Below are 16851 nucleotides of genomic sequence, written 5' to 3' on the forward strand. Positions count from 1 at the left end.
CTATGTTAGCATTGCTGTTGGCACATGGGGTACCCATGGCCACTCCAGATTTCTGCCAATAATATTCATTTCCAAATACAAAGATGTTATTAGATAGTACTTCATCCAAAAGGCTGCATATCAAATTGATCTTATCATTGGTTCTGTATTTGAGTCCAAATTGCCTAACCACTTCTATTCCATTTTCATTCATTATGGATGTAAATAGGCTATTTACGTCCAGCGTTGCCATTATTATATCTTCATAAGTTCACCACAATGCTGTACTTTCATAGAGACATTTTAAAAATCTTCAGAGTCTTTCACAACTGTTCTTGTATGTGGTAATAGCCTCTTCGGTTCTTCTTCCACCTAAATGGAGATGGGTTCGGTCACCCATCCTTCCCCATTGACAATTGGCCTTAGTGGTGGATCCATCAAAATTTTACGGACCTTTGGTAGTCCATTGATGTTTGGTATCTTCGGATGCTGTGTACAAAAATACAATTCTTTTGAAATAGTTCTGTTCATTAACTTTTCATATGTGCTATCATTCACATCTATTACTTCATTTACATCCTCCTTTGATATTCTTTTATAAGCTGCTATATCACTTAATCACTTAACATTTCCTTCATCTTATTGTCATACTCTTAAATCCATTACAACTACAGCTCCTCCTTTATCTGCTGCTTTTACCACTATATCCTTCCTCCTTTGCAGCTTATTTAGTGCAAGCTTTTCTTTATAGTTTAAATTATAAAAGTGCTGCCCTTTAAGACTCTGGTATTCAGGCCAGCTGAGGGCTACCTGCAGGCAGATAACCCAAATGTGATGACTGCAACAGAGAAACACGAAGAACATCTAATCCTTCTTTATGCCTGAAGTGGTATCGGAGTTTACTTTAATCCAAATTTTCCATCCATCTTCCCCATTTTCTTTCCTGAACCTAAAAAATGAGGGAGAAAGAATACTCAATACCTTGGACGTCCACAGACAACTCAGGTACCATCTTGACAGAACTACATCTTTCAGATCTTTGAATTAATTGTCAATTTCTTGTGAAGGTAAGAAGGGATAACCTGTGTCAAAATGGACCATTTCCAAATGGTTGCCCAAGTTTATACTCACCATAACAAATCTGTTCCAGGCAGGGTGAAGGCTCACAATAGAAGGACCTTGGCTTTTTCTATGGCTTTTTGGAAAGGATTGGATTCTACAAGTATTCTAGAAGCTGCTACTTGGGCCTATGTACATACTTTTACACAGCACTATAAGCTGTATTCCCTCTGTAGGTCTAAATCATGCTTTGCTAAGAAAATTCTCCAGGGGCTCCTGGACCCTTCTCAATCCACCTCCCAAATATAATTAACTATGGTAATCTACCCAAATGGCTAAGGCTAATGCAGCAGTAATCAATATGAAGAACACAGTACAGTTGTGCAAGCTGAACTTACTATAATAGTGGATGTTCGAATGATCACTGCTGCATTAGCCACTCCTGCTCACCATCCACTTTTTTTTTGTGTTTTTATGCAGGGTGTGGATATATTTTTTTTGTTATTCCTAGCCTTTCAGGGCTCAGCCTTGCTCTTTCTGCTGGCAGGAAAGTTCTGAAAGACATTGTTGCTAAACTTGTCTTTTAGTCTACTCAGCTTGAGCTGCTTGACAATTTGGGTGTGTGGAAGCTGGACAGCTGTTATATCCTTGGTAGAATATAACCCATACAACAAAGGCTAATGCAGCAATGATCATTCAAACATCTATTGTCAAGTTCAACTTCCCCAACTGTACTTTCTGTGCAGACTTAAACTGACGAAATTTCCTTCATGCATCTGGTCGTTAGCCATTTTTTTTCTCTCACTGCTGACCATTTCCATGGAGATGAGCTGCCTGCAGATGCAAGTAATTGGATCTTAAGAGTTCTGTGCATTCTTTGCTGAGGGAAATGTAAATCTGAAAGATTCAAGGGACAAGCAGTTCAGTGAAAAATAAAGTTTTAAATTATGGGAAGTGAGTAAGAGATAGCAGCCTCCCAGTAGCCTTAATACTTTAATGCATTTAACAGAACATTTTATTATTTATTTTTTATTTAAAAATAGCCACTACGCTTTTTCTTAGTAAAAGTTAATGCTTTGTGAAAGTTTACAAGCTGTTTTTTTTGACATCTGGGAATGGGATATAGATAAAAAAGAACAGACAGCTATTAGTTTAAGTTGGAACACATGCTATAGCATGTAGCTTTAGCAAGGGTAGCCTTAATTTTATGTTAGGTAATGCAGCGGTTTATGTGGGGCAACTGCTCCTATCTGGAGGGTTAAACTTTTTAAATATGTTCAAAGTGTTGTGTTTTTGTTCCAAGTTAATAGAGTCTGTGAATGTTTTGAAAATGTATTTAGTATTTTTATTCAAGGGTCATCGTTAAAAACAAAAATTCTTGTGAAAAATATGACATAGGTTCAAATGGAAATAAGCAGCAACTCTATAAAAGATTAGGATGCCAAACTGTGTGCATGAAACACAAAAATTAGAAATACACATTCAGAAAAAAAGTCATGTATAACAGGTGGGAACAGTAACATTTTATCAAAATGGATACTCTAGCCATATAATCTTGAAACATACATGGCCTTACAGCTATAGACAAATAGGAGACAGCATTGATTATATTAGGAAATGCAGAGTGCAAATGAGCATGTGAATTTGACAAGGAAATGACTTCAGGATGGCTATTCAGCAGAATATCAGAGACAAAGGAAAAGAGGCATAATTAAACTAATCATTAGAGGGGCTCCAACAGTGATAGAAGAGGGAAAAAGATGATAATGGTAGATATGTGGTAGTAACAGGCTACTGGCAAAGGAGAAGGATTACAGTGGAGTATATTTATAGCCCACCAAACAATGCTATTATGTACTTTAGAAAATTTGGGGAAAAATAATAAGGTTTCAGCAGAAAATATTACTTATATGTGTGGATTGGAAATTGGTTTGCAATGGTGAGGATGTATCACAGGAATCTAGAATGAAACTATACCAAAACAGGGTAGATTTATATAGAAATTTAAAAAAATATTTGGTATGGAAGATGAAAATTTTGTAGTAGGAACTGACAGAATTTACATATTATTCCCCAAGGTGCAACAACTGGGCTACACTACATATAAATTATGTTTCACAGGAACCTTTGCACTTAAATGAAAACTTCTACACATATCTGATAACTATTTCTGATCAGGCACCAATAAAAACACAGCTAAAAGTGTAAGGTAATGAAGTAAAAATGAAGCACTGGTGCTTTCTGACCTACCTGTTAGAGAGAGGAATTTAGGGAATGGCTAGTGGAAATTATTCACTGGTTATAAGGAAAGATAGAAATCTCTTCAGAAGTTATAGCTAGTGAGTTTTGTGTGCTCTGGAGTTAAACAACTGCTTAAAAGCAATCTTTCTAAACTCATGCATATTATCCTGGTATTCTTTTATTTTCTCTATAGCGCTCTGCAATTACCTCGCTTCTTGTTCTGTGATATTCTCCTTATTTTTTTAATACTTTAACTTTTGTCATCTCTTCTAAATAATTCTTATTACTTCTTAACCAGATCTCTTTTTTTTTCTTTTATTTCTACCCTGTTTTTAAACTCTACTTTTATTTTATGACACTGACTAGCTATAACCTCTGGAGTACTTTATATCTTCCTTAACTCCCAGATAATATCCACTACCCATTCCCTAAACCTCTCTCTTTTTAATAGGTAGGTGGGGAAGCACCAATGTTTGCTCTTTACTTCATTATCCTGCATTTTTATCTTAACTATTGGTGCATAATCTGACACAGTTATTGGATATGTATGAAAGTTCTCAATCAAATGGACAAATTCCTGTGATATATAATTTGTCAAGTCTATCCCAGTTATTATACCTTGGGGAAATAATACGTAAATTCTTGCAGAGTTCCTACTACTGAATAGACATTTATCATACCAAATATGTTCATAAATTACTTCAGAAATCTACCCTCTGCTATATTTTCCCAACTAAGGCCCCCAGATACATCCTCACTGTTGCAAATCCAATTACAGCCCCTGCCTACAAGTAATATTCCCTGCTGAAAGCTGATTTTTCCCACAATTTTTTTAGGCTCAAAGTTAACAGTTTTTAGGTGGAATATAAATACTTGGCAGCATAATCCTCATCTCTTGCTAGTATTCTGTTACTACTATAAATCTGTCATTATCATTTTTTTCACTTTTCTATCACTACTGGAGCTATTTCTAGTGAAGAAGTCCTCCTTTCCTTTGTCTTGGATATTCTGTAGAATATCCATCCTGAAATCCTTTCTTTGTCTCCTATAACACTGCTACTTGCACTTATCATTTTTTAATGTAATTAAAAACTCTTTCCTTTTTTGTCTATACCTGTGAGACCATTCACATTCCAAGATAATATGGAAAATGTTACCATTATGGTAAGAAGTCATTATTCTCACCTATTATGTTCAACAGCATTTTAAAATATCTTTCCAGCTTTTGTGATGCATGCATACATTAAAGTTTGGCAGGTTAATCCTTTATACACTTTTTTCTTATTAACATGAGAACCTATGTCACATTTTTACAAGACTTTTTAACAAAAACCCTCAAAAAATACACCCTAGAACACCCATGCAACTTCTTAATACACACAGCTATATACATCTTTAAATAATGAAATGTAATCCTCCTAAGAGGAACATTGTCCCAAACAGACAGCTGCTAACAGGCCATAATTAAGCTGAAATTGAGGTCATCCATGCCAGAACGCATGAAATTGCCTTTGCTTCTATTTAAACTAATTGATGTCTGTTTTTTTTTCTATTTAAACTAATTGATGTCTGTTTTTTTTTTCATCTTTATCTCCCATCTTATTGTTTGAGTATCTTATTGTTTTACAAAATTGTTCTTGTACTTCTTTGTTTCTCTTACCTTGTATACCAGTTTTTTATTGTTATCTAAACCATGTATGTACTCAGTTAACTTCCTTGGAGCTTTTCTCCCCAGGACTCCACTGAAAATGGACACACTGTGTCCAGTTGGATTTATCCTGATAAAATAATGTTTAAATAAATAAATAAATAAATAAATAAATAAATAAATGTGAAAACTAATTTCATACTTTCTGATATCATTCACTTTTAGCCTTGAAGAAACCAGCCTTGTTTTTTACTGTGCTATTACCAGCTTTTCCCCATGAAAAAGTAAACAAATGCAGTTTTCTGTTGCAGCCTGAAAGAGAAGCTGGAAACAATTATTGCTAAAGGAAAATGTTTCATTATATTCAGTGGTCTCATATTTACTTGTTTCCACTTTTTTTTTTTTTTAGATTAAGCCAAGGGTCTTAATCCAGAAATTCACCTAAATAAAAGAAAGCGAAAACAGATCAGCTCTACATATATTATGAGGTGTACTTTTACATCCCTGCTCCCACCTCAACAGCTCAAGATTACAGCCTATTAACTTAAAAATGCCTGTGTCCAGCTTTTCTTTTCTGTTTGCACTGTAATGCCCTAAATTTCTTAATACCAAAAAGAAAAAAAAGCATTTGTTTACTTTAACCACTATTACATAAGAAATAAAAATATCTTACTATAAAATATGCAATTTATACTGTGAAGTTTTATACAAATATTAAGAAAGGAAATGGTTTTACTTACAGTCAACGTTTTCCTTCTTCCTACCCTCCCCCCTCAGAGTCCTTACAAACATTAATTACACAGACTGAGGAAATGCTTTTCAATTCCTCACAAGTTTAACAAAGTCACCAAAAGTCCACTCTTATACAGCTGCTTTTCACAAATGTGAATGATGCTTTGCAGTCTCACATTTACTCACTGATTTCCATGTTGTTGGTTTTCTTCCTGTTCATCTCCATCTCCCAAATCCAGATTCTGGTTCAGTTCCATGGTACTCCTGATTCTTCTGGTCAACTCCTCTGCTTTTCTCTGTCTTCAAAGCATTTTCCTTTAGAACAATTGAAAAGGTTTCACTGGTAAGGTCTCTCCATTATAATATGCTTTATTGTCAGAAGAACGAGAAGCAGAGTCCTCTTCTGTTTGATGGCTCATTTTTAGTTGGACAAACTTTTGCATTTTCTCCTCAGGCTGTTATGCATCTAAAAATTACTGATCTTCCAGGAAAAAAATTACTCTGAAGACTGCTGGATACAGCAGCTTGAATGCCACACCTGCCTCTCGACACTCCGTGATTACTGGAACAAATTTCTCTTCTGCCTGGTGTACCTTGAATAATTTTCCACAGACAATCTACTGTTTCCAACTTATAATAGTTCACCTTTTTGCCACAGTTTTGTCAGGATCGACTTCTGCTTTACTAATAAAGGTCTTGGCTGTTTTCTCATGGCCATATTTGGCACATACATATGGTGTGCCCTTTCAATTAACAGTTCCTGTTGTGGACTCTCAGTCCAGTTGCTTATGTGTGCCTTTATGCAATTAATACAGTCTGTTCCTCCTAGTTTTTCTGGTACAGCATAAAATCACTAAATTAACCTACATGTCAGGTCAACTAATTCTACCACTTTCGAAACATCTCTTTTTGAGTATTCTCATACTTCAGTCAGCCTTTTCTTCATTTCTATCTCTGAACGTTTCCAGTTTAAATCAGATCTGAATATCTGTAAAAACTTCTCCATTTTATACAGCATTTTGTTATCTGAATTGTTTAACTCAGTGTTTTGTTTTAATGAACTCCAAGTACATTTGACATATTTTTGCTCTAGATTACTAGAAGCCATGTCTTGCACCAAAACTGCAGCTTCAACTGCTTTTTGCTGAACAGCTGCAAGATTTTCCCTGCTCACTGTTTTCTTTTCACATTTTCTAGTCGTTTCTCTTTCAGGGTCTCTTAGCTCATTCTTTTCAAGCATCCAGGCAGTATACTTACTCAAGTGGACAATATCACTGGCTGCCATTTCTCATTTTCTGTTTTCACACTGGGACAGCTGAAGTTAAGCTGTTGATCAGTGTGCAGCCATCGTGGATGTCCCACAGAGCAAAGTGTTAATATTAAATTGCTCAATCTGAAATACAGAATGCTACTTGGATGAAGCATTAATTTCTTTGCTAAATGCTGTTATTTCCAGCAATGTGGTACTTAAACCCAAAGACATGTATTGCTTAGATTCATGCCAATACAACAGCTGATGCCAAAAATTGCCTAAATTATTTTTTTTCCTGCCTCTATACTTGTCAGTTTTTCTAAAGATAGGAGATTCATATAAGTGGTTCAATAGATATGTCCACAGGCAGTTGTTACTTGGCATATGATCCAAGTGTCCACTAATGAGCCTACCTGAACTCTCCCAAGAGGTGCAAAGCACTAGTTAATTAAATTACTTACTTGGGGTCACACAATAATCACATGGAGGCTGTGGATATTGAACACTACAGGAAGCAACTTGTTGGGAGCATATAGCCATAATCCACTGTGCTATTTGCCATACCACACTAAAAATATAATGTGCTGTCAAATCACCTGTTTCAGAAAATTATTAAGCTAACAGCTTGCTGAAACCTTCTTGTCTCAAAAATTCTATTTTTGATAAATGTTTTGCTGACTTTCTGTCTTATATAAAGCAAATCCACTTGTCAGACTCATTAACAAAGCAACTTTCTCATTTAAATTTAAAAACAGACAGTAGCGGTTTAACTGTACATAATGGGTTACTAATAGACATTCTTCTCTACCTCCAAGCATTAAAAATGATGGAAATGGCCTTAAAAATAATAGTGTCTCAGAGGATTGCTTTCTTATTTTTTACACTAGAAGGTTTTTGTAACAAATGTTATATAGTTAGTGGTAGCAAACTGTTGTACGTTTATTTTATTTAACAAATTATGTACCCCTTAACAGGTCTGACTTTATGAGGAACATCATAAATCTATACGGTGCAAGGATAAAACTGCGGGCCAAAAATCACTGTGCTATGCCTAAATCATGACACTTGAGAAGTATGTTAACAGATCATTATGCAGTCAACAGCATCTATAAGCCTTTTGCAAAAAAAGTGCTGTAGTATCACTTGATATCTCTTATTCTACTCTTGCAGTCTTGCATTCTTCTTGCATTTTGCACGCAGTCTTATAAAAGTGGCCTAGCCCAAAATAGTTTTTTAATTTGGATTATTGTTTAGTTACTACCCAAAGTTAGTCATTTTACAGATCTGTAAAATGGATTAGCATTATGGATTTAGCATAAAGGATTACGGCTCTGAATTGTTAATGAGCTGTTTCCTATAAGCATAAGGTACAACATTTTGATTCCTTCCAGTAGTATTTGTCTGCTGTACAACTTTGTGCAAGTCACTTAACCAAACATCGTTCCTGGGTTACTCCTGAAAAGGAGCACTTGGGTTCAGTAAACTTACCTTGCTGAGAAATGTATAAAATAATTAAAGACATTTTTTATAATAGGCAAAGTCCCCAGCCATATGCAAGACGTGTGAGAAGACTTTTTTTTTTTGTTAATGTTTTCAGCTGAGAATTGGATCTCAGTCTGACAGCTGTCAGCAAAACTAAAGACTGGTCCCTAAAGTATTTAAAAAAATGCTAAAAAGACATGCTGGTAATGTTCATATTGTAAACATATAACATGTGCATTACATGTGGAGGATACTATTTAACCTTGTCTATGACAACAATGTAATAAAACCAACCTGATGCACAAGGAGGTCTTCCTCAGGGAATAATTCTTCACAAAATTCACAAGGCAGCATGGTATCATTAGCTGTTGACAAACATAGCAGCATTAATGGCAAGAAATATCTACTGTACATGTCAGGCTTAGTTTTCATAGTGTACAAAACATTTTTTCCAACATTTTTACTGCATTGCAAAATAAACTTTGCCATTCTGCAGCTGTGCTGTGGAGTAGGTTGAACTACACTGTATCCTCATCCATAAGATTTTCACATCAATACACTTCTCCTCACTGCAGCTGATCAGCTGGCACCAGCTCCTCTCTTTATTCAGCAGGTCTACCTGATTTTCCATAGCCTCCCCTGGGCTCAAACCGACTCAAGTCTGGGGCCACTGAGGAGAATAAGGATGCTGGGACACAGTATCACTGTTGCACTGGAATGTGCTTTACCTCCCACCCATTGTAGCAGATTTGCCAACTCTGCAATTGCTGCACAATGCCCTAAGCATCTCAGTGCTTATGCAGCAAGGAGCTCACCAGGCTCATTGCTACTTCTTGCAGTAAGCCAAAGCTCCTGTCCCCAAAATGGGTGAGCCTACATCAGTCTCTCACTCCCATCCTTACTCCTGTGCTGCTAACTTAACACAATAGTCTGGGGTGCAGTCATACCTCTCAGCCTCTTAGATCAAGAAATCTGAACAAAGCCATAAATAATGGGGGGACAGAGGCCCAAAAATAGGAACAATTTTTAAATATTGCTCTTACAGAGAAAGTAGATACAATAACAGGTTTCGCATTAGCATGAATTTTCTAAAGGGTATGAAGTCTGAATCTCACATATCTGTCATTATGTTCGGACTTAAATAGTCGATAATTTGCCAGTAATTTACTAGAAAACCACAATTTTATGAAAAATGGACCAAGAACATGATGCAAAAATCTGGAAATTCTGTAAAAACTTGTACAGTTGAGAGGTATGGGCGCAGTTAGGGCTTTATCCTTCTGTGACATGAAGCCAGGCCCATCACCACATTTTGTCTGGACTTCCTTATAATTGTATTACTTTCTAAATTTCATTTCTAATTTTCCAGGTTTTTACCTGAAAGTATGCTTCTGTTTCAGACTGAAATGCTTACTAAGCCACACAAAGTTAATGAAAGCATTCTAGCCACACAGCTCTGTCATCCTCCTACATATTCATAGTAAAAACTGAACTGTAAGTTACAGATTCTTGTACTATTTCACAATGGACTACATATCAAAAAATAATCCGGGCTTCCAGAAAAGCATAAATTGCAGTGTACAAAGGCAGACTAACCCACCCCTCCAACCAATACAATACTGAAATTCTTTTACTGCACATCTGCAGCCAACTATACATACACAGTCAGATAACTACCCTTTTGCATTTGACGTGATTGGGAGGGTGGCCTAATGGTTAAGGTGTTAGCTTTACAAACACAAAGTGCAGGGTTCGAGTCTCACAAGGGATAATTGGCTAGGCTTAAAATGGCTCGCAAGGGCAGTTAGCTTAGTACTAACCTATGAACCTATCAAATGTTTGTCATTTTAAGGACACATTTTCATCCTTGCCATTTGAAAACACTGTTGTAAGTTAAATTCCAGAATTAACATTAAAAAAAACAGAATTGACATTGTCTGTACTTGATCCCATGAGTTTGTTTGTTGAAATCCTAATTCATAGGTGATTACTAAGCTAATGGCACTAGAGCCTTTACAAGCCTAGCCAATAATACCCATTAGTTCCCAGATTTGGGATGGGGTAGTATCAGGGTAGTGGGTCTTTGGGTGTTGAAGCCCTGAGTCATTATACAGACTTGCCTCTGTCCATAAGGGACATGGCAGTATCCAGAGGGTTAATTTATGGTTTCCCATCCATTTACCTAAATTCTTTTTGAAGAGAGTTAGGGATGGGCTTTGTTTTATGAATATGGGAAATTTATTCCATAGATGAGGTAGCTTTTGGATGTTAATCTGTCGCTCCAGCAAGTTCTGTTAGAATCAGAAGGTTCAGATTCATGGAATGTGTAACCTTCGTACAATTTTTCTTGAGAATATGTAACATTTTTATCAGGGGTGGATCAGAGAATGCCTCAAAGGTCGGGCATAGGTCACCTATCATTAAATGATATGAGACGCAGTAAAAGGATCGGGTCGTTAGTCAGTCTGCGTGACGTGTCTTACCGCTTTGTATTTTTTTTTTTTCAGTGAGAAACCACCGGGGCCATTCCAGTTGGTGTAAGTGCCTGGTTAGGTACATGCAGAAGGGAGCACTGTACTCAATTACGGGCATGATGAGGGCCAAGTACAATGGCACTATGACTTCCTTTGATCTTGATGTCATGCCGTTGAGCCACACAAAGGATTTCCTCACTGCCGTAGCTACCTGGTGGTGAAAGTTCAGGTTACTATGCATCTGTGTTTCTAGGTCCTGCACCACTGGGTCTACTTTTAGGAGTGTGCTATTAGTATTATAATGTAAAGAGATATCCAATTTTCTGAAGGGTATACTTACTCATTTTTAAGCATTTAATCTCAGACCATGGTTTTGGCACCAGCTGTTTGTCATATTTAGGTCTGTATGTAGGATATCATCATTTGGGGAATCAATGACTGCTCCCACCATAGTCATTGGTGAACCTGGTGAGCCAGAGACCTCCAACATTGGCCTTCACTTCAGAGAATTATATACCAAACAGGAGGGATACCACCAATGAGCCCTGTAGTACACCACTAGTAAAAGGTTTCTTAGCGAAAGTGGATTCACCTACTTGGACAACATGTATCCTGTCAGTGAGCCAATTTGCTATCCATCTGACGATGTAGGGGTTTATGCCTAATTCAGTAAGTTTATCTACGATCCAGTGGGGGGAATTGTGTTGAAAGCTTTGGCCACGTCTAGATAAGTGGTGTGTACCATTTTACCCTCATCCATGACCCTGGTGACTTTCTCAAAGTCGTCCTCCATACTGAGCAGGCAAGACCTCCCTTTCACAAAGACAAATTAGGTCTGGTACAGTGTTTGGAGATTTCTTGTGTCATTATTGATCAGGTCCATAATTCTCTCCATGGCCTTGCAGATAAGACTGATCAAGCTTAGGGATCTGTAGTTCCCTGGGTCAATTGATGGGCCCACGTGTGCAGAGAGACGACTGTTGTAGTCCTCTATTCCTCTGGGACAAAGCCCACCTGGAGACTGTGGTTAAAGAGGGTTATTATACCATGACCCCCCCAAAACGTGCACGCTGATTGGCCAGCGTGCCCGTTGTAAATCGAGATATACTAATGGAAAAAGGTCCGGTTGCCCGGACTTTTTTCCATTAGTATAACTCGTTTTTTTAAAACACTGTCTCGCTATGTTAAACCCATTTAACATAGCGAGACAGTGTTTTAAAAAAAAGCAACGGAGAAAGCAAGATCTCCGTTGCTTTTTTTAGTGTCTCGCTATGTTAAATGAGTTTAACATAGCGAGACAGTTTTAAAATAAGCAACGGAGATGTCCGTTGCTTATTTTAAAACTGTCTCGCTATGTTAAACTCATTTAACATAGCGAGACACTAAAAGCAACGGAGATCTTGCTTTCTCCATTGCTTTGCTCACAGCTCTGATGTACTGCGCAGGTGCGCAGTACATCAGAACTGCCGCAGATGCCAGACATCTGCGGAAGGGCAGTAAACAGGCATTATACTATGCCATTATTTAAGAAAAGTAACAGTTTCTTTTCTTAAATAATGTCATGGTATAATAGCAATAACCCACTTCTGGGTGTGGGTAATGCTAAATTTACCCACGGTTGGCTTTGTTTGGTCCCTCGGGCTTCGCCCTCGGGACCAAACCACGCCAACCGTGGGTAAATTTAGCATTACCCACACCCAGGCGTGGGTTATTGCTATATTAACAGCCCAGACAGATCCTGTTTTAAGCTATTTAAGAAGCATCTTGATATGCTGTCAGGACCCATGAAGAGGGTGTGTTTTTGGCTTTAGTGAGCACAGTAAGGACCTGCTCCCTCGTAATGAGCAACAGGGGGATGGTTCTGGATATTTCTTTGGGTGTGGTAGGATGTGATGGGGGGAGAAGTCTGGACTGAACTTGTCAGCCAGCAGATTTGCTATAGTTTCACACTGGGTGTAAGTGTTATCATTCATGATTAACTCAGCACATTGCTGAGTGTTTTCTCTGAGGTTACACAAACAATTAAAAAAAAAAAAACCCTTATGGATATCTTTTACTGGGGAGGCTATCTTTGCCTCACAGTTTGCTCTGGCAGATTTGACCAGCTCTATAAAACTTGTTTGTTTAAACTGGCGAGTGTCTTTTTGCACCGTTTTGTCTGTTCCTTCTCGGCTTTGAGAGGATTCTTTCCTTTTGTTGAACAGCCTATATACTGCTAGGGGTCCACCAGGGTAGTTTATTTTTGTTAGTAAGCATAGGTTTGACTTGGACAGGTACAGACTCCTCTATGCAGTTATGAATGTGGTTGCACAGTGCTTTTGTGTAGAGCTCAGGGAACACCTCAGTGCCATCCAGGTTTGGAGGAGCTTGGAAGATTAACGAACTGTCACTTTGCAGTAATTTGCCTTAGCAAAGTTATTAACATATTTGGAGTCTGATGTGGGTTCTAGATTAGTTTTAATACTAAAGGATATCATTTTGTGGTCAGATCTTACCAGGCAGAAGTTAATGCATGGGAGGGAGCGGCATCCGCTTATGTTTGTGAGCACTACGTCTAGGATATTTGGAGAGCTAACTAGCTGCTCCAGGATGTTTGCACTGACGAAGTCCACAAACCTTTGAGCAAGTGAATTATGGGTCGTATAAGTCTCCCAGTTTACAGAAGGGTAGTTGAAGTCACCCGTATAGGTGTTAGGCTGAATGTTAAGTGATTCCAGTAGCTTTAGTTAGGAGGTGTTGTTTTCCAGACTTATGCTAGTGGGATCTGTAGCTAGCATGATATGATAGGGGGTCATAACTATGGTTAGCTGAGCATGGAGCAGCTCATGTGAGTCATGTTGTTGGACCAGTCTAGCAGTGTACTTGTCCTTTAAAAACACAGACACCTCCTCCCCTTTGTTTTATCCTGAGCTGCCGAGGATCAAAATGTATGAAAGGCATTGTAGCCTTTGATAGCCAGGGTGCTTCCATGGTTCTGAACCATGTTTCTGTAACTGCACATATGTCTGTGTTCTCTAGGGTGAGGAGTGCTTCCAGGAACTGCAATTTTTTATTTAAACTGCTAGTGCTAAGCAGCAGTACTTTTAGGTAGTCATGAGTGATTTTTATTATGTTGGACGGTTTAACAACTTGGTACAGCCTAAAAAAGGCACTATATGGGGATAGATATTTTGCCAGTATCCAGACGTCAAGTAGTGACAAGTGCAAACCACCTCTGGCAAAGCATTGCGGTTTGTTGACCATGTCTCCCCCAAACTGACAGACATTGGAGCCCCTTGTGACACCAAAAAGTATACGAATTGTTGAAGTAAATCACTTTTTGCTGGTACTATGGCATCATCATTGGTGAAGGTAGGATGCTACTCAAGGCTCGATTCATACTAGACTGGGCCACATTCAGAGAGTTCCAGCATGCCTCTCTTCATATTGACCATTGAGGTATGTCTTAGGTAGTTTATACCCACATGGAGTATGACCATGTCATGCTGGTACTCGTGGTTTAAAGACTCAAGTGCATGCATGATCTGGCAAATGCTGGCTCCAGATAGACAGCTTATAGTGATCTTCTTGTTTAGCCTAGTAAGGGGGATATCAAGTGTCTTACAATGGAATCCTCAATAACTAGAACGTTTGACTGTGTGGTGTTTTCCTTTTGGGCTTGGAAGCTGGGCTACCATGATTTTCAGCGTTGTGTTGTGTGAAATGCTCTCTTTTCAGTGTATATGTAGGGCCATTGAGAGATGCTTTTAGGAGGTCTTGGAGGTTTGAGTAGACTACACGTGAGTACCTCCACATATGCAGGTCTGTGTTTTAGTTCCTTAGTGTGGACAGTGAATGTTTTGGTTATAATGCTGATAACCTGGTTTACATGTGATTGTGTTTGTGAGACAGAACTTTGCCTCCACTGATATTATGCATCTACACCTCTCCTACGCTGTGTGTCTGTTTTAAAATGAAATGGTTCTCAGTGAACAAGAGGTAGTTACTACACTGCCTCAGGATACCCATATCCACCAGGCCAGAAACAAAGATGACAGGGAAGTGCCTTATCCACTATACCAGATCCTCAGTTGATAGGAAGGAGTAAGGGAAAGTCACTTAAAGGTCTAAGTGAGAGTGTTTTGTAGTATACTATAAGATGACCTACAGTGGTGCTGCCATCTGCTCAAATTGACAGCTCTTCAAGCAGCTATGAAAAGTGGGAGGCTATGGACAGCGTTTCCTTTAGAAGATTTTAAACTGAAGAGATTTGCTAATGTACAATACACAGATAACAGTGTTTGCACAATGCACAAATTTAAGGCTTTTATACCAGCAGGATGAAATACTTTACAAAGTTAAAGCTGCAGGCTAATCACAAATGCACAATAAGCCTTCAACCAGCAGTTTCCAACTCAGATGGGTTGAATTAGCCCTCTGCTCCCACCAGAGTGCAGAATAAAACCCTCAATGTAACAAATGATTGAGTTCAAGTGCAGTAGCAAATGCTTTACAACAAAAGGTAGAACTCCTACAGTATCAGAAACCCTTACAAATAAGTTCACAAACTTTCTATAAACACAGAAAAATATTGCAAAACTTAGAAATATTTTGGCAAACTTGGGAAAATTTTGGCAAACTCAGAACAGCTTTTGTAGTATCAGAGGAAGTTAGGAAATATCAGAATACTGTTAAAATGACCTAATAGCAGTAAAGCAACAAACAGATGGTGTTTCTTTAACAAGTGCAAGCTAAAAAAAGTGAAATTCAACCAAATCAATAAATGCAGCACAGATCTGTTAAAGAGCACCGAGATAGTTATGTGCAAAAAAACTTGCATCAACTTTGCAGGTTCACAGATGGTTTTAGACGCAAGCCAACATCTTGTAGTTATAGGTGTCTACGACAGACATGCAGGGAAGCTCTGAAAAGAGCAAAATTGTCCAGGCTGTGAAATACTGAACTCTGCATTTTCCTCACTTTTAGGACATTTTGCTTTCCACTCGAGGAGTACAGTGATACACTAATAAAATACTGCACCCATCACAGTATGAGCAACTTATACTAACTAACCATAATATATATGTTTTTCTTTAGCATGATCCTACGGTTACCTATAAGGACTGTGGGAGCTAGTCATGTCTCAGATTAGAAGTACCACTGTGGAACCCTTTTCTTTTGTGCAGTTTTAGTTACCGGACCGGTGCCACATTAGCTTCCATGATGAAGCAAATGTATTCATGTCTGGCTGCTAGGAAGCAAAGTTATTTGTCTGAAAAATTTTCAGCAGGTTAGGTTTGTTCAAAGAAAGAAAGAAGCCTAGAATCAATTAATTCTGGATCAGTGCTTTATGCAGTGCTGTTAGGCAGATGAGCACTTTCTGTGACGGTGTTCATCTGAGCTGGAATTTGTCATGAACAATGTATGCTAGGCAGTAATCTTGACTACGGCCCCTGGGTGTGCCTCAATTATGGGAGGGGCCGAGGAGTGTACCTCTTGGGAATTTAGGACTGCCCTTCATCCTTAACCCTTAAGGTGATAGTATAATGCCCAAAATACTAAATATATCATCATGTCTTGTTTTATTAAACTTTCAAACCTAGTAGAATGGATCATTATTTTTACGTATAAATCGTTTAGAATCCTTAAGCAGTACAAAATATTACTCATCAGTTTTTAAGCCCATCTGGATACTTGGTAATTATATGCATATTAAAAAAAACACATTTGCAAATATTTCACCTTCAATAAATTAGTAAGTTGTAAAAGCAGGATGTTTTTTTAACGAGGCCAAAGCTCGTTTGCTACAGATGTGCTTTGTCAGATCTGCCTATCTGAAAAGGAGGGCATATTCCAGGGAATGATAGCAAACCCATCAAAATATAAAATAAAAAAAACATGAAAAAGCAAAATAAAGAAATAAATAAAAATATTTAAGAACAAAACATTATACTGAAAGTGGTCTCTCTAGGTTTTAACGCTGTATCTGGGTTGTTTGCCATGTC

The 16851-nt window shown here is 37.9% G+C and overlaps 1 protein-coding gene across 1 annotated transcript in view; it reads right to left on the reverse strand.

The window, feature by feature from the left end:
* Positions 1-16851, reverse strand: part of TRAFD1 (TRAF-type zinc finger domain containing 1) — a 1071672-nt gene that overhangs the window by 255958 nt on the left and 798863 nt on the right. The window contains exon 7 of the mRNA XM_044069751.1: positions 8688-8758. Within this exon, the coding sequence (XP_043925686.1) occupies positions 8688-8758 (71 nt within the window). The remainder of the gene's footprint in view (positions 1-8687; positions 8759-16851) is intronic.

This window comes from Protopterus annectens, chromosome 4.part0 (genome assembly GCF_019279795.1).
Source record: "Protopterus annectens isolate FY-2018-M chromosome 4.part0, PAN1.0, whole genome shotgun sequence".
NCBI classification, from domain to species: domain Eukaryota; kingdom Metazoa; phylum Chordata; order Ceratodontiformes; family Protopteridae; genus Protopterus; species Protopterus annectens.